The sequence below is a fragment of the Ictidomys tridecemlineatus genome, chromosome 4, assembly GCF_052094955.1.
Source record: "Ictidomys tridecemlineatus isolate mIctTri1 chromosome 4, mIctTri1.hap1, whole genome shotgun sequence".
NCBI classification, from domain to species: domain Eukaryota; kingdom Metazoa; phylum Chordata; class Mammalia; order Rodentia; family Sciuridae; genus Ictidomys; species Ictidomys tridecemlineatus.
Genome location: NC_135480.1, coordinates 93,910,839 through 93,935,640, shown reverse-complemented (window position 1 = coordinate 93,935,640; position 24,802 = coordinate 93,910,839). Strand labels below are relative to the sequence as shown.

At 40.2% G+C, this 24,802-nt stretch overlaps 1 protein-coding gene and 1 long non-coding RNA gene across 2 annotated transcripts in view; one reads left to right on the top strand and one right to left on the bottom strand.

Annotated features, from left to right (window-relative positions):
- The window catches only part of Rdx (radixin), an 84,391-nt gene extending 67,111 nt beyond the window's left edge, over positions 1-17,280 (top strand). Inside the window, exons 15-16 of the mRNA XM_078046965.1 lie at positions 14,761-14,850; positions 16,698-17,280. Of these exons, the coding sequence (XP_077903091.1) occupies positions 14,761-14,827 (67 nt within the window). The 3' untranslated portion in view covers positions 14,828-14,850; positions 16,698-17,280. The remainder of the gene's footprint in view (positions 1-14,760; positions 14,851-16,697) is intronic.
- On the bottom strand, positions 8,572-19,990 carry LOC144377180 (uncharacterized). The gene is made up of 2 exons (XR_013437875.1): positions 19,163-19,990; positions 8,572-8,892 (listed from the first exon to the last, which is right to left on the bottom strand). It is a non-coding gene; the product is annotated as an uncharacterized LOC144377180 (long non-coding RNA).
- Positions 19,991-24,802: the final 4,812 nt, after the last annotated feature.

The window sequence follows — 24,802 nt, the reverse complement described above, 5'->3', positions numbered from 1 at the left end:
ACCCAGGGGCACTTTGCTACTGAGTTACATCCCAGTCTTTTTTTTCCTAATTTTTTGAGACAGGGTCTCACTGAGTTGTCGAGGGTGGCCTTGAACTTGTGCTTTGCCTGCCTCAGCGTCCAGAGTTGCTGGAATTACAGGCATATACCACTGAACCCAGTGGAACTTACTCTTTTTTGATAAGAAAAGTATCTTAATATTAGTGTCATGTATAAAAGAATTCCCCCCACACGTGATGTCCCAATTTTGATTACCTTGTATGTTCAGGATGTTTTTAGAAATAAAAATAAAATGAACTTTTTAAATTCAAAAGCATCTCGCTGTGTATATGCACAATGAAAACTCACCTTTTTAAAAGTTAGTTTGAATCTGAAGTATAAGGAATTACTAACTATAGCATTAACTGATTTGTAAATCAAAGTGTAGATATCATTAATAAAAATTAGAGAATACATTTCAATGCAGAGATACATTTATAGGCAAATTCCTCAAATTTGTTCTAAATGAGCAGAAGAACTTTAACATTTTATATTTTCTTCTTTTTTTTTTTTAAAAGTATCAGAGATAGAACCCATGGGCTTAACCACTGAGCCACATTCCAGTCCTTTTTATTTTTTATTTTGAGACAGGGTCTTGCTTAGTTACTTAGGGCCTCTATAAGTTGCCAAGACTGGGCTTGAACTTGCAATCCTCCTGCCTCAGCCGCCCAGGTTGCTGGAAATACAGGTGTATATCATCATGCCTGGCTCTCTTTATTCTTTTAAACTAATGTACCTATCAAATATTCTAATGTAGTTTAACATTTAGGTTGAAGGTGTCCTAGCAGATTTTGGAAGCTCAATAGTTTCTGCATATGTTTTGATTACTGCAAAAAATGTCCAGGCAGTTTTGATTTCTTGCATTCTACACTGGTAGGTTAGGAAGAATTGGCTCATAACAATGTTCCATGTCAAAGCTCACTACATTCTCATCCTTGGCTTTTCCAACTAAATAATTTTAACTCCCTATTTTTTTCCTAAGAGGACATACTTCTCAATAATATGTCTTCTTTTGAGAATTTAAGAGCTGCCATTTTCCCTCTGAAAAAGTTATGACTTCCTGCTTGGTACTTCCTGCTCAGTATTTTGATTTCTTTTAAGCCCTGTAATACAGAGTTTTCTGATTTGGGGAGATATATGTTATATATATTCACACACATATGTTTATAAATACATATACACATAAATGATATATAATTAAGATCTATGTATAATTATAAACTATAGATTATGCTTATGTTTAATGTATAAAAATATATTATACGATATATTATACATAAACTGCTTTACAAGTTCAAGTGTCCCATCATTTCCTGCAAAATTTTAATGTTAAAAGAGTATAACTAAGATAATTACCCCATGACACATCCTTTGAATCCAGTTTTATGTTTGGTTCTGGAGTTCCCTATCTACTCAGTTCTATATTCTTATTTGATAATAACCTTCATTTAAAATATTTTTATTAACAGTCTGCTACATTTGCCAACTTAGAAGCAAGATTAAAATGACTATTTTGGCAATCTTAAATTAATATTTCAATTTAGATTATATGCATTTATTACAATTTCAAAACAGCAGTGCCACATGTTGATTCATGTTATTTGTATGCCCAGATTCCTCCATGCTTTTAGCTAGCCAGTTGCTTCCATTTGTGAAATTTATTTTTATTACTCCATTCTAATTTTTAATTTTTATTTAGTCATTTAAAAAATTGAATTAATTTTGATATTTATGCATGTCATAAAGTTTGCTCCTAAAAACAGTGATATTGGCTTTGGTTTCTCATCTTTACTAAAGCAATACAGACAAATGCCCATCTTCCTAGGGAAAATATGGCATCAAAATTTCTGTGGTTATTCATGTTACTGTCTTCAGAAAAATTCCTCCTGAAAAAATGTGGAATTGTTGTTGTACTCATGTCATGATATCCCTTTTAGTTTTTTTCAACTTAAATGTTTTGTCTTGTTTTACATCTAGAAATGCATGTATCTTAGAATTATAAATAATGTTAATTTAATTTAAATTTTAGCTGCTTTGGATAAAAATTAGAGTTGTGTCATTATTAAGGAAACAATGATGAGGAAGATCAACTGCAGAAAAGATAATGACTAATAGATAACATAAATAGTATAGGTTTCTCTAGCTTGCCTGTTCTCTGATAAGTTATTTTTAGAGGTCAAATTTTAAACCTGGATTAATAAAGATATTTTTAAAGATAGAAGACCCTAATTTTAAAAGTTTCTTTAACTTTATAGGAAGATTCATTTTATACCCACACTGAAAAACTGGTCTAGTAACTAGTAACATCTGTATTAAATATTGAAAAGATAGAGTTAAGAGTTTTCAGTTGAATCTTTATGGGCTTATTGTTTTACAAAATATGTGTTATATAAAATTTACCATTTTACCGTTTTTCAAGTGTTCATTGGCATTTAGTACATACACAGTACGTTGTGTAATCATCACCACCATCCAGAATTTTTTCATCATTTCAACCTAAAACTCTGTACCCATTAAACAACTCCCCATTTTTTCCTCCTCCCTAGTCCCTGGTAACCACTATTATGTATTTTCTGTCTCTATGAATTTGAGGTTTCTGAGTACCTCATAAAAGTGATCTCATGTAATATTTGCCCTTTTGTGTCTGACTTATCTCACTTAACATATTTTCACTTAGCATAATATCCAAGTTGCATGTTTCTGATTTTTCTTGAGGCTGAATTGTATACATATACCACATTTTGTTTATCCATTTATCAGTCAATGGATATTTAGATTGTTTCCACACTTTGACTATTCTAATGCTGCTATGAACATTTGTCTACAAATATCTGTTGGATTCCCTTTTTTCAGATCTTTTGGGTAGATATCTTTTGGGTAGGTATGATTGCTGGATCATATGGTAAATCTGTGATAATTTTTTGAGGGCCTGCCATGCTGTCTACACCATTTTACACTCTCACTGGAATGCACAAGTGTTCTAACTTTTCATATCCCCATCAACATTTGTTATTTCTGGATATTTGTTTGCTTGCTTTTGATGTAGTTATCCTGATGGTAAAGGGGTTTCTCAGTTTGATTTGCATTTCCATGTGGCACATTTCCAAAGCATAAAAGATGTTAGGTATCTATTCATGTGCTTATTGGTCATTTGTATGTATTTGTAGCCGGGATTACAGGTGTGTGCTACCTTGCCTGGATATCATGTTCTTTAATGAGGGAAAACAGTTTGATGCAAAGTTATTACCGAAGACAGAGGCAAGGTAGCAGAGATGTTATAGACAGAGGTTAGAGTGTTTAGAACAGAAAATGTGAGTCACTGTGTACTGTTTTAGGATGATAAAACTAGAGTGTGTTGGGCCAGGAATTTGTGGAGCCTTGAATTCTGTGCTGTGGTGGTTTGGTCTGATTTAAGGACAACTGGTGGCTTTGAGAAAGCACAGCTACAGAAAGGAAAAATAACACAATCTTACTTGAAGTTCTTTCTGTGTAAGATATACTAGAAAATGCAGAGGATAAAGAAAGCCTGTAGAACAACTGTATATATTAAAATTAGCCAAAAGAAAGGCTGTGGCCAAGGAGATGAATATTACCACCCCTGAGAACTGAAAGGAAATATCTACAAGGAATTTATTCTTACGTTTGCTATATGTATTAATAGTTTTTCTTCTGCTTATTTTCCAAATGACCCCTTTTGGAACACTGTTTCTATTTATCCATGACCTTTTAGGGGTGGGTTCTTGGTGAACTAGAAATAGAGACATCTAGGAACAAATGGATTTTATTCTGGATTCTAATTCTCTCTCTCTTTTTTTTTTTTTCTTATATTCTAGTTTTGATAACTGATTTCAGAGTTGTGAATCTGATGGTCTTTTTCAGAGCATTTCTCTGGAATCAGATATGGATGCTTTGATTCCAGATCTTGTCTTTACAGAAAATACATATAATAATATACTACCTGGGCTGGGGTTGTGGCTCAGTGGTAGAGTGCTTGCCTGGCATGTGTGAGGCACTGGGTTCTATTCTCAGCACCACATATAGATTAAATAAAATAAAGGTCCATTAACAACTAAAAAATATTTTAAAAAATATACTGCCTAACTATGGTTAATATATATGAACTTTTGAATTACTAATTCTTATTTGTAGTTGAAAAGCTGTTTCCTCTGTGGTGCATGTAACTATAGTTCTGTCAATCTTTGTGCTCCCAGATGATCCTAACAATGTGACTGGAAGAAACTTGTTTTTTTTGTTGTTGTTGTTACCACCAATTCTCTCAAGTTGTTGGTATGTACCACTGTGCCCAGCTTGAAGGGTTTTTTTTCCAAGAGGTTTTTAGGGTTTAGAAAATCAGTTCTTTCAGATCATTATAAAAGGGGTTTTAATCAACTAAACACAGTGAAGATTATCTTAGAACACACATACACAGTTATTTACTGGCTGCAACAACTTTGAACAGCTCATTTTGTCTGAATTTCTATGGGATTTTTAAAAGTTGAGAACTGTATTTGATTCTGCTCATCAACTTAGCTTTTATGCTACAGGAATGATTTGGTTCATCTGCTTATGTCTAAATGATATTGCAGACTTTTTCTTGCCTTTTGCTTGTTTTCCTCAGTTTTAAATGCAGACTAGTTCTCAACTTTTAGATTATAAAGGCTTTTGAATCTGGGTTGATATAATCTTTGGATAATCTAAGTTACAAACAGATAGTTCCTTCTCATTAACTTTGAAATATAATGTCTTACTTTAGTATCTAGAGTAAATGTAGAATTTGCAATATCCTCCCCCATGCTCCACCAGCTCACCATGTTCTACCCACAGGAGTGTCTGGATTATCATAGCCTCCATTCCATTTTCTTTATTTCTTCTCTTGCTCTTTTATAGTTTAAAACAAACAAACAAACAAACACAGCTTTAAGCACGTAAATCAGATCATATGTTTTCTGCTATATATCCTCCAGAAATTTCCAGTCTCAGAGTAAAAGCATATCTTTCTTAATAACCATTCATAGTCCAATATAGTTTGGTCCCCTGTTGTAGCTCTTGGATCTCATCTGCTGATTTCCCCTTCTTTGTTAAGTAGAAGTCACACTCTTGTTATGCTTTAAACCAGTCAATCTAACTTCTGTCACCTTCAGGATTTTGCCTGAATGTTACCTCAGTGAGGCCTTCTCTTACTATCTGAGTTAATGTGGTGACTTCCCTCATATCCTACCCATTTCTTTTCTGTTGTTACCACATGCACCATCTGACTACAGAGTACCTGCCCTGTTATTGTTTGTTGTCTGTTTCCTTGGGGTGGGGGGAAGGTAAGCTCCAGGAGGCAGGCACTGTACTCTGGGACAGTGATATATACTCAGTGCCTAGAACAGTGTGTGTTAAAGACAGCTGCTCACTGTTGGTTAAATGAACAGTTAGTTACATGATTAGGCACTCAGAGGGGGGGCACCTAGACTTGCTGAGGGCCCCAGGAAGACTTCCTGGAAGAGAATATCCCTAAGACAAGTCTTTGAGGATGAACTCTTCTTAATCAGGGGGTTAAAGACAGGAAAACTGTCCAGGTATGAGGAACTATGTATGCACCCAAATCAAGGCACAAGAAGACGGGAGTGTCCTAGAATGCCCAATTTGTATTGAAAATGTGTGAGTTCTGAAGGTGGTGTCATAAAACACTAGAAGATCATGAGGGGAGGAGGCCTGTGTTACTTCTTTTTGGATAATTGAGCTTGGATACTGATGGAATGTCAGATTGGGTTCCCCAAAGAGTAAGTAAAGAAGCAGTGAGTTCAGTCCAGAACCTTGGTGAGCACCAGCACTGTCAGGGCCGAGAGGGCATTCCAGGGAAAACCAAAGACAGGCCAGAGGCTCAATAGTCTGTGACCACCAGAGCCATGGGAAAAGCTGTCATGATATTTAAAATGCACACAGGTTTGGGAAACAAGAAAATCATTAGAAAGAACATTTTTTTTCTTGGAATTAAAACAGTTATCACTTCACTGTACAGTGTCTCCTGAAATGTGTTTTCCCCAAACCTATACGCGAATTCTTATACCCCAAAGAACAGAAAAATGCTGTCTAGCAGAGCCCTCTGTCAGCTCCAGATGCCCAAAGTGATATGCTTTGGTACAAGTCTTATTCTGCACCCCTGCCCAAGTCCACAGGATTATTCCTAATGAAATGAATCTGTTTCCTTATTTACCTTATAGGTTAAATATGCTCCATATGACATTTGAATGATTTAATACATTCAAATAATTTCTTTGATTAAAGATTTATTATATGTTTGAAGTTAGGCTTTAGAGATTCATAGATAAGTTAAAACATCATCCTTAGTCTAGCTGAGGAGACAGAAGAGAAATAATTGTAACAAATAAACAAGAGATACAAAGAGCTAGGGATCAATCAGCCTCTTGCTAACATGGGCAAGGCTGGAGAGGTTAGTGCAGTGGTAAGTTGTTATTCCCACTTCAACCTCGATGTCAGGCTGAGGGAACATCTCAGTTGGATGTACAGTTGGGAGTAACTTCCAGTGCTAGAACCCACAACTCCAGGTGGCAGAGGCTGGTAGGTTTTAGGACCAAAGCCAGCTCTACCACTGTGTATAAGGTGCTACTGAATAATATAGCATGATTGCCTGGAGCTGTGGGTTAGGAAGTTAATTTATAATCTGGGCTACTTTCAGAGATCTCAGGAGAGGTTACTATGAATTCTGGGTGTCCTCTGCCCCTAACCAACCTTGGTGCGGGGTTGGGGGGTGAGGGGGTAAGGGAGGTCCTTCCATTTATTTATCTAAACATTTTAGTGCCTAGAGCCGCCTACCAGGTGCAGAGTATTAGTCATCCAGGACATCACAGTGACTAGGCCTTTGCCCTAATGAACTGACCTTCAGAAGGAAAGACACAAAACACCAGCAAACAAAATAATAAGTCGCAAATTGTAGTATTAAGTCGAATTGTGAAATTGCCAATATTCAACCATCTTTTTTTTTTTTTAGAGAGAGAGAGAGAGAGAGAATTTTTAATATTTATTATTTAGTTTTTGGCAGACACAACATCTTTGTTGGTATGTGGTGCTGAGGATCGAATCCGGGCCGAATGCATGCCAGGTGAGCGTGCTACCGCTTGAGCCACATCCCCAGCCCTATTCAACCATCTTATCAAAGTGATTTTTATATCCATTTAATGCTATGAACAGGAAATAAGACGTAGGGAAAAAGTAAAGATGAAAATCAGGGATTGAAGGTCAGGAAAAGCCTCTGCGAGATAGAAGTGTGTATGTCTAAGTTGTCACCTGAAGGGAAAGAAGGTTATCTCCTCTTCTTCCTCTATCTAAAACAAGATGGTAGATGCAAATGCCAGAGGGGTAACTCGAGGTACACCGGGCTGGGAGTACTTTCTACTCAGGAGTCTCAGACCCCGTCCAAGGGGACGTGCTGTTAGCTCTTACGATGCGGAAGGCCCAGTGTTGCCATACCCTCCGGCCTTCCAAGATAAGCCAGAAAACAGCTTTCAAAGAAAAGCATTCACAGATATTAAGTTGAAACATAACTTTGTGTGAAATCTGCCAAATTTAACATGTCAACTATTTTGAAAAATTTAAAAAAAGCTTTGCAAGCCTCACCAGATACATCTGCTTGCCAGAAGAGGCCCATTAGATACCTTTACAGTCTGTTGTAAAGTATTCCAGGCAGAGGGAATGGCATCAGCAAAGACCTTCAGGGCTGGGCTTGTTCAAGGAAAAGAAAGGAGTATGTCCAGAGGCAAGTGAACCCAGAGGAAAATAGTGCAGAAGACGAATTTGGAAGGGGCCAGACCACAAGGAGCTTCCTAAGTCCTGGTAAGACATCTCTAGGATCTAGGTCAGATGTCTGCTGAGTAGTGTGACCCTAGGAGACAGATATTGCTGCCAGAGTTAAGCTAAGAAAAAGTAAATTCAAAGAAGATCCTGGGACAGATGGTGCAGATGTGTAAGGACAGAAGTACAAACTTAGTTGGTCCAGTACTCTTCAGCCATGTACCCTAGAGTCAGACAGGGCTGCATGTACCTGGAAGAAGGAGCACCTTTTCCTAATCCACACAAAGATGTCACAAGTCTGCTGGTGTCCTTGAAGGTAGGCGTATCCTTTCATTTCACAGTTCAGGTAAACAGCCTACAGACAATCATGGTGGCAGAGTCTGCAATTGGATTCTGGTTTTCTTTGAGGTAGAAGAGTGCATGTCCAGGCATGTGTGTATGTGTGTACAAAACAAATCACATTTCTAATTTAAAGCCAAAGGAGACATGTTTACATGCTCTTTGCAAGCTTTCAGTGTCTGCAGAACTCAAAGTGAATGTATCCATTAATTAGAGGCCAAGATGAATATGTCATATCTTAAGTTTAAATTGAATGGAGAGCAGCAGTGAGCCCAAGACCAGACCTGTCAGATGGAACATGGGTCTCATTCAGCTCTTATTGGCTGGGGCTAGTCGGGGGCTCTGCACTGCACAAGGGCAGGGGGACACAGCTCAGATACAAAGTTGAAATGTGTGGTTGATTCTTGCAGGGGAGAGAGAGCCTCTTTTTATTATCTGTTAAATGCCCCCAAATCCAAAGAAGGATCTGTGCTCAAGAGACCTTAGAAACCTAGAGAAGTGAAGATGGTTGTGGAAAGAAGTAGGCTTTTGGGGGCACAGAGAAAATGTATTAGTAATGACGCGAAGTCAACTGAGTCTGGAGGAAATTCAAGAGGTTGTAGATGAGAGGGAAGAAGGCTCTTGTCTGGCAAGTTGAAGCACAAGAAAGGGAGCCAAGAGATGAGGTTGGCGTGCCGCACTTTCAGCCAGGATTCCAGTCAGGAAAATGCATTTTTGCCTGTGGAATTAAAATTAACATTTTTAAGAGGAAAGTCACCATAGTTGCCTATATTTTGCTTTTCTAGATTGGTTGATTCTTTGTTATCAAAGTAGAGAAGGATTAGCAAACTACTTATGAAAGGTCCAATACTAAGTATTTTTTACTTGGTACCAAATCGTTTCTGCCTCAGCTTCGTAACTGCAGCTACAGCATAACGGCAGCTACAGGCTGTGTGAACAGGTGAGCAGGCCAGTGCTCCAATGCAGCTTCATCTGCAGACACTTACATCTGAATTTCACATGATTTCATTGTCATGAAAGTCTTGATTTGGGGGGGGGAGTAAAAAATATTCTTAAATCATTGTCAGTACCCAAACAGGTGGGAAGCCAGATGTGGTCGATAAGACAGTTTGCTGACCCCTAAATTCAAGGATTAAAGAAGCAGTCTTGTTCCTCCTAGGGCAGTGGCATGGTTTTCTCAGCTATTTAGAGGTTTGATGTGATCATAGTAGGGTCTTATTTTCTTGCAATGAGGGGATTTTTCTTACACTTTGAAAAAAATTTCAGCAGAAATTTAAACTAACGTGCAGTGCATCACAATTAGTTAGAGGGCTTTGTTATTTTTTAATTTGTTCTAATTTGTTACATATGACAGTAGAATACATTTTGACACATCATATGTAAATGGAATATAACTCCTCATTCATCTGGTTGTACATGATGTGTAATCATATACACACATAGGGTAATAACATCCAATTTATTCTCCTATCCTTCTTATCCCCATTTCCCCCTCCCTCCCTTCACTCCCCTCTGTCTAGTCCAATACATCTCTATTCTTCCCTGCCTCTTACTGTGAATTAGCATCCACATATCAGAAAAAAATATTCAGCATTTGGTTCTTTGGGATTGGCTTCTTTCACTTAGCATAATATTCTCCAGTTCCATCCATTTACTGGCAAATGCCATAATTTCATTCTTCATTAAGGCTGAGTAATATTCCATACAGTCAATAGTTACTGTTGAATATCACAGTTTCTTATTCACTCATCTGTTGAAGGACACTTAGGTTGGTTCCACAGTATAGCTATTGTGAATTGAGCTGTTATAAACATTGATATGGCTGTGTTACTATAGTATGTTGATTTTAAGTTCTTTGGGTATAAATCAGGCAGGGAGATAGCTGGGTCAATGGTAGTTCCATTCCAAGTTTTCTTAGGAATCTCTGTACTGCTTTTCAGAGTGGTTGCACATTGGAGGGCTTTTTAAACACAGACTGCAGGATAAATTTCTCATTCAGGAAGTGTTGGTGGGGGGGCACAATTGAGCATTTCTGACAGGTGAAGCCATGCTGCCATCTTGGGACCACACTTTGAGAGTCATGATTTAGAGAGATTCGAGCACCCCCTGCCGCGAGATGACACAGCTACTCCTTTTAATCAGTGTCCTACAGTGACTATGGACTTTTCTACAAAGATGGTGTGAGACTTGAAATTCGAATGGTTCAAAGACCAAAGCTCATTGGAACCAAATTCATAACTGCTCCACCTATTAAGTATTTTCCCATCATTTGTTTGTTTGTTTTAAACAATTTAATTTAAAAAAAAAGATTGGTTTACAATAGTGTTAGGGAAAGAAATGTGCCTAGGAGAAATAGAAAGGATATACTATATATACAAAAGAGATACCAATGTATCAGTTTTAAAAATAGTTCATTGCCAGTAGCTTTGGTGTTCTTGATTATGTCATCCTTTGCTTTTTACTGTATTTGTATTCACAAGCAATATAATTTCCAGTCTTGCACACACATGAACCTAACAACTTCATTACACACATACACGTATTTTGATGTCTGTAGCTGTGGTTAATTCATTTTCACTGCTGTACATTTACTTATGAATGTACTAAAATTTATCCATTCCCCTAATAGATGTGGATTTTTTAATTTTTAATTTTTTTTTTTTTTTTTTTTTTTGCTGCCAGGTATTGGACCCAGGGGCCCTTAACCACTAAGCCACTTCTCCAGCCCATTTTTATTTTTTATTTTTAGACAAGGTCTTGCTAAGTTACTTGGGGCCTTGCTAAGTTGCTGCGGTTGGCTTTGAAGTTTTGATCCTCCTGCCTCAGACTCTGAGGGGCTGAGATTTCACATGCATGTACCACCATGCTCCACCTGTTTTCAGTATTTTAAAGAAATTTATAAACAATAAGATCATAACTACTATTGACTTTTATTCATATCTACTCCTGCATATGAGCAATACTATTTCTATGGCAGAGCCCAAGGGAGGGGAATTGTCAAGTAGACTATGCCCTTCTCCATCTTTACTAAATAACTATCCAATTATTTCCCAAAATAAGGATTTACCCACACCTTTACCATGCTTGATATTGCTACACTTTTTAATTTCTGCCAATTTGATAGGTTTAACATAGTATCTTATTGTGCTTCTAACTTGCATTTTCCTGATTGATGATGTAGTTGAAAACTTTTCTTATATTTATGAGACTTTCATTGTCTTTGGAATGACTTTTGTTTTTTTGCCTGATTTCTAGTAGCAAATACCATATTTCTACTGCTTGTTTACCTCTATTTGATCAGTTTAGAGAATTTCTTCCTATTCTGGTTACTAATCTTTTGACATTTAAGTGTTTTATAGATGTCTCCTTCCATGTCTTGTCTTTTTGATTTTTTTAATGATTTTTTTTAACCATATCAGGGATTGAATCCAGGGGCACATCCCAGCCCCCCCGCTTTTTTTTCATTTTAAGACAGGGTCTAAGTTTCTTAGGTACTCACTGAGTTGCTGAGGTTGGCTTTGAATCCTCCTGCCTTATCTGCCTGAGCTGCTGGGATTACAGGTGTGCACCACTTATGATTTTTTGATGGATGAAAAATTTAAATTTTCTTTTAGCTTAATTTATAAATCTGTCTCCATATATTTATGGGGATTAACCCCCAATGTGTCTTTAAGACATTCCTCTTCCTCTGGAGATCATAAAGACATTCTCCTATATTTTTATATAAAAGTGTTTGGCTTTTTTCCTAAAAGTTTGGTTATTTTTACATCTAACTCTTTAGCTCAGAAGAACTTTATTGTATGGTTGACATACTGATGGCTGCTTTTACCACTGACCTCTCCCTATGGGCTGCATCCACTTGGCTCCTTTTCTCTGTTCTGTGACCCCTAGGCATGTGTCCAGCCTGAGGTCAACACCTTTCTGTCTTAGCTACTACTGCTTTAGCTTTTTTAGATTTTAAGGGGTTAGTATCTGGTTGAGCTCTCTATAGAAGTTTGTCCACTTTATTTTGATGATAAGCTCCTAACTGGTTTTGTCTCTTTGTTCTACATAAATTTTAGACCTAGTTTATATTGTATGAGAAAACATTTGGAGACTTCTGATAGAAAATGAACAGATTAGTTGGGAAGAAATTATATCTGTACAATATTAATCATAGTTCTCTCTCTCCATTTATTGATGTCTTCCTTAATGCCTTTAAGTTGTTATTTTGCTATCTTTTTAGGAGTTATATTTGAAAACTATTTTGTGACTAATGTAGAGAAATTCAATTTCTTTTTGTTTGCTTAGCTTAAATTAAGAAAATTTGCCCATTTTTGGAGATGGTGGTGATGGAGACTCTGGGGATTGAACCCAGGAGAGGATTACCACTGAGCTATGTGCCAACATTTCAGTCCTTATTTTCTAGTTTGAGGGTCTTGCTAAGTTGCTGAAGCTGGCCTCAAATTTTCCATCCTCCTGCATCAGTCTCCTGAGTAGCTGGGATTATAGGCATGTGCCACTATCCTTGGCTTAAATTCTAATTTCTTTTCTAATAACTTATAAGTTATCTTGGGCTTTTCACCCAGTCATCTTCTGCAATAATGAGTTTTCAATCTTTCTTCCCTTACTTAAGCTTTTCATTCTTTTTCTTATTGAGTTGACTGGCTGGAACTTCCAGTCTAATGTTGAACACAGGTGCTGTCTCACTTCTGACTTAACAGGAATGCTTCTAACATTATGCTACTAATTATGTTTGTTCTAGGTTTTTGGCACATGACCCTTATCAGATTAATGAAACGTTCTTTTATAAGTATATACTTATTTTTCTAAGAGTTTTGTTTTTTTTAGTTATTAAGGGAGGTTTTAAAACTTATTAAATGTAATTGCTATGTATATTGAGATAACTGGGTGCTTTAAAAATTTTGTTAACATCCTGATCTGGATATATTTTCTAATGTTAAGCCAAGTTTATGTTCCTGGAATAACTTGATACAACCATGCGCAGCACTCCACAAATGAGCCCTGGGTACTGGGAATATATTGCCCTCTGGTGTCTATGTCTCCCCACCTCAATCCCCATCAGTTGTTGCTGTTGAGTAGCTTAATCTCATAGCACCACCTGGTGGCAATCTTTGGAAATTTCTGATTTCTGTCGACCTTGTTTTTCTCAGGGAAATGTATACATGCAGCTTCCTGTTATCACTGCTAACTCCTTTAATTTTGTTTTCTTTCTGTGCCTTTTATCCACTGTGCTCCCTCATCCTCCTTTATCTTACTCTTCTTCGTTTTCTCAGTATATTCATGAAAATCACTTCTCTTTTCTGTTCTTTGCTCTTTCTCTCACAATTTGTCCCTTTATGAATCTAAATCTACTTCAGCAGTGGTTAATCATGGTGAGAGTAGAACCAGCAACTAAAGAAAAAATACAACTGTATAGGTTGATGTAGAATAAAGGGTCCACTCTGCTAATTTCCCAAATCCTTGAAAATACTTCCCTTTAAAATGTTCTTAAATGTCAAATACTACTTAATCATCTTCTAATTAATTCTACCCAGTTGAACATCAAGCTCAAGTATTCAATTAAAGTTATAAAACTATTAATAAGTTTCATTGTATCTTTGTTCCTTTATTACCAGCTTTCACAAATTTGAGGTTTCTAAAGTATTTTACTATGCAGACTCAGTTTTTCATTATAGGTTAAACTACTTGGAAACAGAGCCATGATCTGTGACAGTTTTCAGAGGAAAACAAGCCAGCCCAGACGTGCTTTTGGTACATAATCTATGCAGAAGACAGAGACTGACTAACTGACTTCTGATTGTTTATCTACTAGTATGGAAAACACTGTAAGCATGATTCTCCCCGTCCAGGAACTGACAAACCAGTTGGCCAGTCCAGCAGCTTCTTTGTTGCCTTAGTCTTACTTTTGTTTTCTGGTTGGGCTGCATCTGAGAGCGGCAGATGAATCAACTAAGGAAGACAGAGTGGAGAAAGTGGGGCTCAAATTGCTCTCTGTGGCCCCTGGGATGCCAATGTGGCTACCTGGGAGGTCATTTTGTTTGTCTTAACCCACCCCAGTCCTGTGGCAGGCAGATAGTGTATATATTCAAAGATAGCAACTACTAATTTCAAAGTAGGCACCATAAAGTACTTTCTTCTATAAGCCTAGTTGTTACCTGAAGGAAATTCCAGCAGTGCCTTCATCAATAATATATAAAATCTACTAAAGCACAATACCCTGAAGTTCTGATATTTATGGCTTTGAGACCTGTTCATCTTGTGAAGCTGATTGTGACAGTTGCTACAACTCTTAGGGATATTCTAGCACCTATTTTGAGGGGCAATTTAGTTACTCTTATTTCTATATTCTAATAGTGTAGTTTCAAATGTGAATTTATTTATTTATTTTTTTAAAAAGAAGCTAAAGATTAGGAAAGAGTTTAGTCTGGCAATTTAGTTACCCAGTGGCTCCATGATACTCAGAGGTGTTCCTGGCATTCCAAACTATGGAATAGGCAATCCACTACCCACCCCTCCCCCATTTTATTTTCTTCTGTGTTCTTGTTCCAAATGCTTTCTAACTTTTTGATGTCTCTTTTGAAAGGTGGGGACCCAAGTTGTATGCCTTGTTCCAGATGCGATCTTGCCAAAGCAGTATAAAGCAGATGTAATAGGACGAAGGCTCCCTGACCAGGTAAGTACAACTGGTAGCTGTTGCCAGGGCTAGCCCACCCTCCCAGTAGACCTGCCAGGACACTGGGTCACTCTAGCTAAATGTAATATATTTGCAATAATACTTCAAGATTTGGAATAAGTGTCCATTCCGACAATACTATTTTTTAGATGTTTTTCATGTGACAGGGAAAAACGGTTATATGTGTTCAAATAAGATGGGGAATTTTTAGAAATGATTTACTTCTTTGGCCTTGAATTTTGGATTGCTCTGAAATGAAGTGAAGGTCATGTTAGAATCTTTGGCATCTCTTGGCACCACCAGCACTGTTTTAAAATCCACTCAAAGGGCTGTGACACATCCATCATCATTTGCTGTCACTCATTTTGAAAGGGGTGTAGGTGATTGTGAATTTATAATTCAGGTAGTATTTGAACTAAAATCCTTAGTTAAAAGACATTTAAAATTTTTTTTTAGTTGTAGATGGACACAATACCTTTATTTATTTATTTATAACTTTTTATTCTATTTATTTATCTTTATAAATGCTGAGGATCAAACCCAGCACTTCACATGTGCAAAGTGAGCTGAGCGCTCTACCACTGAGCCACAACCCCAGCCCTAACACACATTCTTAATGTTTCATAGATTGCTATGAACAAATTAGCTACTAATCTTTAAATCTTTATTTCAATGAGGAATTTTCATTTATGTAACACACTCCATTTTTTTCCATTTTGTTTGATTAGAAAAATTCCCCAAATTAAAATTCACCTAATGTTTTGTAATCTTCCCTCATTGACTTTCATCCGTTATGTTTTTCCTTTTTAGAGTCAATCCTTTGAGGGAGTCTGATTCTGAGCTAGTGTCATCATCAGCAGGAAAAGACAATTTCTGCATGACTCACCAGGAAAATCAAGCTCAAATGACAGATTTCGAATTATACAGAGATGAATTTATGAAGAGAGCGAGGGAGTTAGCAATTGTCACATCCTTCAGCCTGAAATGTTATGTAGTTGTCAGCCTTGGAAGGGTTACCGGGCTCCTCCATGGTTGATTATAATGTTACTGACCCAAGAAAAAGAAAGGGACTTCTGAGTGTTCTTCTAGTCCTCTTGCCACCCTTAGGCCTTTCCCACAGCGCTGTCATCCTGAGGGGACTTGTGGGATGATGGTGGTGAGGAATTAGAGGTGACATCTAGAGCCACAGACAAGATAGAGCTGACTGGTCTCTTCAGGATAGCACCCCCTAAGGTCCAGGACCAGATGGTATCCAAATTATTAATCAGCCCTGAGGCTGGCACAGCCGGTATATTCAGACCACAGACTTCTGGCTCTCAACCTCCAGGCCTGTCTTTTTTCAGAGGCTTTAGGCTGATTTTAGTTTACAAGGCCAGGTAGACCTGACCTGTGTGTCCTTTCTCCTGGATTCTTGAAATGTGAAGTAGCCTGAGGCAAGATGGGGAGCTGATATAAAAGGGTAAGCTCATTCTTGGGCACACATGCCCACAGGCTGCTCAACTACTTCTCTCAGGATTCATGTCACAAAGGTTTGTGGCTGTGATGTGAACATGTTTATGCTACAACCTTACACCTGCCTCTAATTCTGAAACAATGCCAAGTCTACGATGCTAGACTCTTTTTGAGCACAAAAGTCATCCTTGCTGGGTGGAGCCACCCCTATTCTGTTGCAGCCTGTGGTCATTCCATACCCCTTCATAGCTCACTGACCAACACCCCTGGGGCCTAATGTGAACTGACAGAACATGGAGAAGGCATTCAGGATCACGATTTTGCAGTCCCATTCTGGTAATGACTGAGTTTTCTTCTTAGTGACTTTGCTGTCGACTTTCTGTGTCTTCATGCAGGTCCCCGGCCGCTCACACATGGCAAGCGTTAGGATAAGGACATGCCAAGACAGCCCTGTTGTTCTGAATGTGTGCATTCCCCAAAGTCTGAATCTCAGCTGGAACTCGATGGACCAGTATTCCCTCAACCAGGATTCTTGCTGATGGTTCTTCTCCTCATCTCTGTTGCTGTTGGTTTTCCCTTTCTTGCTCTTTCCAAACCTGTCTCGATTGCCTTTCCTAGGGACAGACCTGAGGAAATGAGCCAGGACTTGGGACTTCTGCCTTGCACCCTGCAGTCCCAAGCCAGCATCCATGGCACCCGTCTTCAAGGCACTGTCCCCCAAACGCCTTCAGGCATCAGCTTCTGAGAACCCACTGTTTCTGCATGATCAGCTTGTAAGGAGGAATCTATGGGAAGAATTTTCCACTTAAAAAAAATGTGACTTTTTGGCTTTGATCTGAGAGTTAACTCAGTGGTGCACAGCTCTGTTTCCATGTGCACTTGTGTGGAATCTGAAGAAATTGATGCAACACACCCTTTCCTGTCTGGGCTGTTTGTATAATTGTATATAAATGTAGCAATAAATACAGTCTAATATCAGTGTGCATCTTACTTTCCACTCGACTCTGCATCCTGGTGGTAGGCAGTGACAATTATACTCTCAAGGAATTGGCTTCCTGATCAGTGGGGCCTGCCTGCCCCATCTTAGGTTCTGATCTCTTCTGATTTCACAGTGTTAGTCTGGAGTTGGGCAGTGTTTGGAGAAAGGGTTAAGGAGACTACAGTGGAAGGCCTGGGACATGAAGTGGCATTATTAATTCAAGAGATGGCACTGATCCTGGCATTTCAGGTTTGAATGCCCGAGGACTGAAGCTTAGAGGATTGGGTGAGAGTTTGCCATATGAGTCAGCTATTTTGATAGTCACTCATGTTCTTTAAGAATGTTTTCTGCTGCAGGTACTTGCAGGGCACAGAGGTCTAAAGATTTTCAGAAAACCCACACAAATATGACAACATGAAACAGAATTTTCCATCTGTCACTAAAGGTTTTCAAGGGTACTAAGTCTGGTTGTTTTAAAGACAATCTCCTCCTACAGGGGACACGTAAGCAGATAATGCTTTATTTGGCAGATGTAATACTGTTTGTCTAAAGTCAAGGAATATTTATTCTAACTGGTCTCTCACAATTCATTTGAAATCTCTGGTTATCATCATTTGTATGACTTAAGACCACAATCACATACTCTGTTGTGGTTTCTTACCAGACCTTTCCTTAATCACAAGCAAATTTGGCATAAAATTATTCAGTCATGAGGCAGGAAATGCAATGTAGCTGAAAGCTGGAAAGTCCTTCAGCAAGGGTTTGCAGCACTTGAAAGAGTACTTTTTGTGTATTAAATACACACCCACACACTGGAAGAGACTTAAGGAAATCATCTGGTTGAGCCCTCGGAGCCATTGAGCAGACAGTCTCTGCTGTCACCTCTGTTCTTACTTCCACCTGTTAATAAGTTCTTCAGAGAACCTGAGCCGCTGGGTCAAAGGATAAAGTCTGCCTTCCACAGCAGAGTCCCATAGGAGGCCACTTTTGAAAACCCTTTCTATGCATAGCTTTTTCTGGCTGGGACTAGTGATACAAGAAGAAATTATTAGGAAAGAGAAGGGGAAACATATCCTTGGCTTCTGGTTATAGTGTCATAAGAGATAAGCCTAATTAGAGGTAATGCTGAATAATCCACAGTGGCAGAAGATTGAGGATTCTCAGCCTGTGGGTGTTAAAGCTGGGTGTGGGTTTTGGGCTCTGTTACTAATGAGTGGCTGGAACTTGGCTCAGTCACCCCAATTCTTGGGCCTCTGATTCCTCTACTGTAAAATGATATGTTTGGACTGATTTCTACATCTAAATTTACTTCTATTCATGAAGTGCTCCTTTGGGAAGGGTAGCCTATTTTTAATGCTAAAGAGCAAGTCATGAGATAGCAAGAATGGGCAATGAGAAGCAGAAGGGAGTGATAAAAAGACTGCTCATGTTCAGATACTTAAAAATGAATTGTCAAAATAATGACAAGTAGCAGGTTGAACCTCTTCCAAGGAAAGAGGACATACTCAGCTCTCACTTTTCACATCCTGCTGGCTGGCTGTCTTTGTGTGTCGCTTCTGCACAGGACAGAAGGACTTCAGTCTCTGCTCGTCATTGGGACAGACAGGTGGAAAGCTGAAGCCTCAGAACAGAAGCCACTTTCTTCACTCACAAACCACCAGAGCCACCAGACCAGGTGGGGCCATGCAGAGCATCCATGGCCCTTATAACTGCTAGGCTTATGTCCTTGTCAAACTGTCTCCAATTGTCTATGAGCAAAGCTGATCCATATCACAACCAAAGGGGAGGAAAGCTATTCACTTAAATCCCAAATTGTCCACATTTGCCCTTAAGGAACATATTCTCCAGCCAGTTTCCCTCCAGTGTAGGTCTGACACTTACCAGCACAACAGCCCTGCCCTGGTGGTTCACTCTTCCCTTTCCAGGGAGATGGGATTTTGGTGAATTTGAAGAGGAGCCTGTGCAGCACTTTCCTTCTCTTGAATTTTCCTTTTGGAAGCCAGCTGCCTGCAGGAAGCCCACAGCTCCTCCATGCCATTGTCATACAGAGGCAGGCCAGACTCCCACAGGGTCAGTATTAGGGAAGAAGCCCAGTTGCTACAAAGCCCACATTTTCCAGTGAGAGTTTTAGCAATGCTCAAGGGGATAGCCTTCACTTACTAAACTCTTTTGCTCCATTTCTCAGTTGACCTGGCACAGTGGTTCTCACTTTCATGTGCATTCGAATCACATGGAAGATTTGTTAAAGAAAGAAAGAAAGAAAAAAAAAAAAAAACAGATGGTTGGGCTCTGTGCCCAAAGATTCTGATTGAGCAGGTCAGGGATGGGGCTCTAGAATCTGCATTTCTAGGGGCTGGGGCTGTAGCTCAGGGGTAGAGCACTTGCCTAGCACATGTAAGGCAATGGGTTCGATCATCAGCACCACATATAAATAAAAGAAAGGTACTGTGTCCGTCTACAACTTAAAAAAAAAAAACTGCATTTCTAGCAAGTTCCCAGGTAAAACTGAGGCTACTCTATTGGGCACTCCACTTATAATCCAGGAGCATTTGGCTGAGGGAAGGAGTTTTATTTCTTGTTCCCCTCAAACTCCAGAAGCACCAAATGTTCTCAAGGCTGGATGAGTCAGCTGGATGGCCTTTGCTAAACTGGGGCTGGCAAACATTCCTTGGTCGGAATGAGTAACTCTTACAAATCAATATCCTTTTCTAGCTCACAGCCTTGGGGAGAAAGAAATGGTTATGGATTATAGTCATTTTGGTTCTAAGAAGAACACAAGATAAATCAATGCCAGCTGTATGTCAGTCTTGAAATGGTGATTTTATAAAGAGAATCCAAAAGGCACATGAAGCTCTCCTTTGATAAAACCCTTCAGAACACAAGGCACAAATAAACATTTAACTGGATTTTTTAATAAAGATGGAGCCAGAGAATTGTATAAATTTTTCTTAGAAATGTAAAAGACAAACATTTGTAGACCAGGGAACAGCATGAGAAATCCTAATAAGTTGTACGTTCATCTGTGAAATCAGCAAAAGACAATCAGAGCAGCCAGCCCCCAACTGTCCCCCCCCCCCCCCCCCCCCCGTGCTCTCTCTCAGGTCCTGGGCTCCGCTCCAAGAGTCAGCACCAGTCTGAATCCTAATGGGGTAGGTGTGTTTCATCTGGTTTGTACTTTATATAAGTAATCAAGTTGTTCAGCATGTACTCTTCTGTTCTGCTTCTTTTACTCAACTAACTTAAGAATTCCTAAAATTTGCTGTCACCCAATCTGCCTTTGGCAGACCACATCACACCTTTCTCTGGTCTTTGACATCAGACTGGACGGTGGCGACCCAGCTAGTCCTCCCAACTTCCCAGCCCAGTGTGCCCCAGTGAGGCCACCCTGTGTCTGCACCTGGGCTCCAGCCCCCATGGGAAATGCCTTTCTTCCCTGTCTCCCTTTCTGACAATCAGAGGTGAGGCTGCATGCCCAGGCTGATGCTGGCCCGCCCACCTGAGGCCCTTTCTTTGCTCTCGTTAGTTTGGGGGAAATCTTGCCCCGCATTTCCTGAGAGACTTCATGCTCACCCCCTCCCTTGGCTCCACAGTGGCACTGTCGTTTCAGCTCATATTTCAAGGTTAGAACTAGTCACACAATTCCTCCTAGCTTTAAGGCAGTTGGGAAACATGGGGAATATTCCATGAGTGTCTGAGTCCATTTCATGTAGTGTTAGCAGGCTAACTGACCTGGGTACGTCATAAAAGTAAAGAGGTTTATTTAGCTTATGCTTGTGGTGGCTGGAGGGTTCAAACATCATGGCTCCAGCTTCCTCATCAGGGTCCCCCAGCTGGGACCCTGACAGAGAAACCAAAAGGGAGTAACCTACTCTTGTGAGAGCTACATCACTACTTTCCTTAGATGGTGTCCTCATGACTTAACCACTTTCCACTAGACCCAACCTTTTAAAGTGACACCACCTCAACACGGTCAAATCAAGCCTTAGCACAACCAACATTGGGGGGACAAACTCAAACCATATGCAAACCTTAGCAGTGAGAATTTGTGACTCTGCTACAGTGCTCAAACTGACTTATCCTTGAGTTTGGGAGTGCCAGATTGTCCTTCTTGTACTTCTGCTCTTAGACACCCATGCACTCTGGTCCCTCTCCATTATTCTACAGCATGTGCTTTCTGTACACCCGGAGACCCACCCCCTCCCCCAGGAGACAAGACTGGAGGACATTTTTGATTGTTAGGATGGTGTGATTCTGGCATCTAGCTGGTCAAATCCAGGGATGTTGGGAAACATCCTACAATGCAAGGATAGTCTCCCATCATAAAGAATTACCCAGCCCTAAACACCAATAGCAGTGTGGTTGGGAGCCCTGAGCACCACTGTCCAGAGAACAGTTTCACCTATGCACAGGTCTTGCCTTGGCTCCATCTACATTGCACCTGCAGGTGAATACAGTCATGGTGGACCAGGCCAGGCTGCACTATGGACTGTGGCCTGCTGCCCTGGCCCCTTCAGTGTGACAGATGACTAGAAGAAATGAAGTGCAGAAATGACCAGCTGAGGGGTGGCAGAGAAAGAAACCTGAGTGATATTTGCAAACACTTCCCCAGGCTCAAAATACAGAAGACAGCAGCCAGCAGAGCTTCTCACCTAGAGGATTCCTTCCTTCACCCCTGCTGTGGCTGGGTGGCAGGGTGCCTGGAAGAGGAACTGGCAGGCCCCAGTGGGTGTGCTCAGGACTGCTTACCCTGAAGTCCATGTGTTTCTTTGTCGCTGCTTTTTATCTGGTTGGTGATTGAGCCAAGCTGAAGGTGACCTATGTTAGCTTCTGTCATTGCTTTTCACTGTCCTCACAGTGGACTGTGCTTATGGCCCAAGGGTTGTGCCCAGTATTGGTCTGTTGGGCATTCTAACTCTACTGTTTTTCTGCTGTTTGACTTTGGGCCAAGCATTACTCTCTGGACTTTAATTTCTATACCTGTGAAAGAATAAATTGATCTCTATAACATATGTGTTCAATTTTTATTTTGTTTTTCTCCCTAAGTAAAATTTATAGGGCTCAGAACTCATTTTCAGTTCCTTTTGGTTTAACACAGCGATGTTGCTCAGGTATCCTGGTACCATAGGGCAGCATGCTCCCCTAGCCCCAAGGGATAGTTATCAGAGAGTGTCCTAAAGGCAGAAATGAAGAGACTTGATACAAATTCCAAGAAATAACTGTGCATGGCAACGAGGAGCAGGGTTAGCGGAGGGAATACCAAATGTAATCCATTTACTCTGAAAACATTTATGATCATCCCCTGGGGCCTGGGCACTGCTCTTTGCACCAACTATGCAGGATGAGCAGTTTACAGGAGCCCCTGCCCTTCCTGAGTGCCTCCTGTACCTCCTACTGCACCCAGCACTGAGGCAAAGGTCATGTGGCACCCAGCAGCCCTCACTGGCTGGTAACTCCAGGGAGGATGGGTAGATTGGAAGTTGCAGTTTTTTCCTCCAAGCAAGCTGCTAGAGTAGCGTGTCTAGCAGCTGGGTGTCTCTCCCACCCTTTGCCTTCTCTCACACTCTGCCTAAGTTCAGGAGCACGGCAGGATGGTAGAAGGCAGGCTGGGGAAGGACAAGTAGGGGGTGTAAAGTACAGATGCCTGGGATGGAATACTTGTCTTCAAATTATCAGGAGTTGACTGGGCTCTCAACTCCCAAGGCTGCCTCCACCTGGGTCCAAGGTGACTAACTATGTTTGTTTAGGCTGCTGCTAAAACAGGAGCCAGTTTTTTTTTTTTTTTTTTTACTGGAGCCAGTATACATCTGCCTATACATTTGGCCTTGTGTTTGTTTTGCACCTTGATAACTTTCTTAGAGAATAAAATCCAGAGCAGTACAGAGATTAAGCTAAAAAGATTAAGCATTCTATGGGAATCTGTGGGATTCCTTTTGAAAGAATAAATTCTGGTTGCTCTTTGGAGAATGTATTTGGGGACTTGGAACTGGGAAGATGAGGCCTTAGTGTTCTAGAGATAAAGGTCAGGGTGTGACAGGAATAAGTACTTGCTGGGCAGCAGCTCTGGACCAGGTGTGGTACTTCTTAGTAGGGTATTAGTTGTTACTCTGCCACTGGGCAGGGTGGCATGTGGTGGATGGCCATGTGGTAAAATCCTTGCACTGCACTGCTCAAGACAAAAACCTAGTTTCATTCTACTTCTGAACTGTCTCTGATTTCTTGCCCCTTGTCAGTCCCGCTGTGAGTGGGTCATTGCAGCAACCTCCCTACTGCTGACCCGCCCCTATTTTGACCATCTTCCTCAAAATTGTGACTCACCATTTGCTTCCTATTTAAACATCTTTCATATATTTTGCTGGCCCCAATACTACTTATTTTCCTGGCCTGATTAAATTAGTGAGGCTTGTGCTAGAGGCCAAATTAGAGGACATACATGTGGTCAGAGCCTTCCAATGAAAAATTAAACAATTGTGCTGGCCACAGTAGATGCATCTGGCCCCAGATCAGGCTCATGTGAGACCTTTGTAAAATCTTAGTTACAGATCCCAAATCTAAGCTTTACATATAGGGGTTGCCTGGCCTCAGTGTACCCACAGCCTCTGCTTTGTAAACTCCATAATTTGGTCACTACGAACCTCTTTGTTCTCAGAAGATGCTCTATGAATGCCTCCTAGCTTCTGGGACTGATTTCTTCTGACTTGTATGTTTTTCTGACCCTCAAAAGTAATCAACCTCTTTCCCTATCTGCCTAGAGCCACTGCCAACTGGATGATTTCAGTGTCTCTGAAAACTGCTGCCTGGGAAGAATGAGACAGAATTGAGAATGTTTACCTTTCCAGGTGACTCTGAACCAGGAAGAGAGGGCAGGGTGAGGGAAGGAATGGGCCACAGAGAGGGCAACTGCTTGGATGGGGGCTCCGGGGTTTGAAAGAGCCTGTCCCTCACATGCATCCCTGCGTCAGGGGCCAAGAGCTCTCCAGTCCCCACTCACATCTCCCATTGCTCTTGACACAGGCAATAAAGTTGAACTTGAACTAGAGCATGCATTTTGCTCTGCTCCTCTCTTGGCAGTCTTTAACATGTCTAATATGACACAATGTGCTTTGTCCTTGACTTGTTAATTTGGTAACATACATAGCAAACCCATAAATCTCCTCTGGACTTTATTGAACAGCTTTTCACGTACTTACCAAATTATATTTGCCATCTCCCTTAATCTTTTCACATGCATATTTGCAATAATTATTCAAATGAATGATAATTACATCCTTGAAAAGTACAGAGCAAGAGAGCTTTGAAGGCTGAGATAGTAAGAAAGCCTGAGCCCTGGTGGGCCCCCAATCCCTGAAAGGCGGAAGGGGAGCCCTCTGTGCACTGAGACTGGCTCATTTAAGCCTCTGGACAAGAGAGGGAAATGCATTTAAGCCTTGTATTTCCTATTCTTTCAATGTTCTGTCCCTCATTGAGCTCTCCTGGGGAACTGGGAAGGGAATCTATTTGGTCACCTAATTAAATATTCCTATT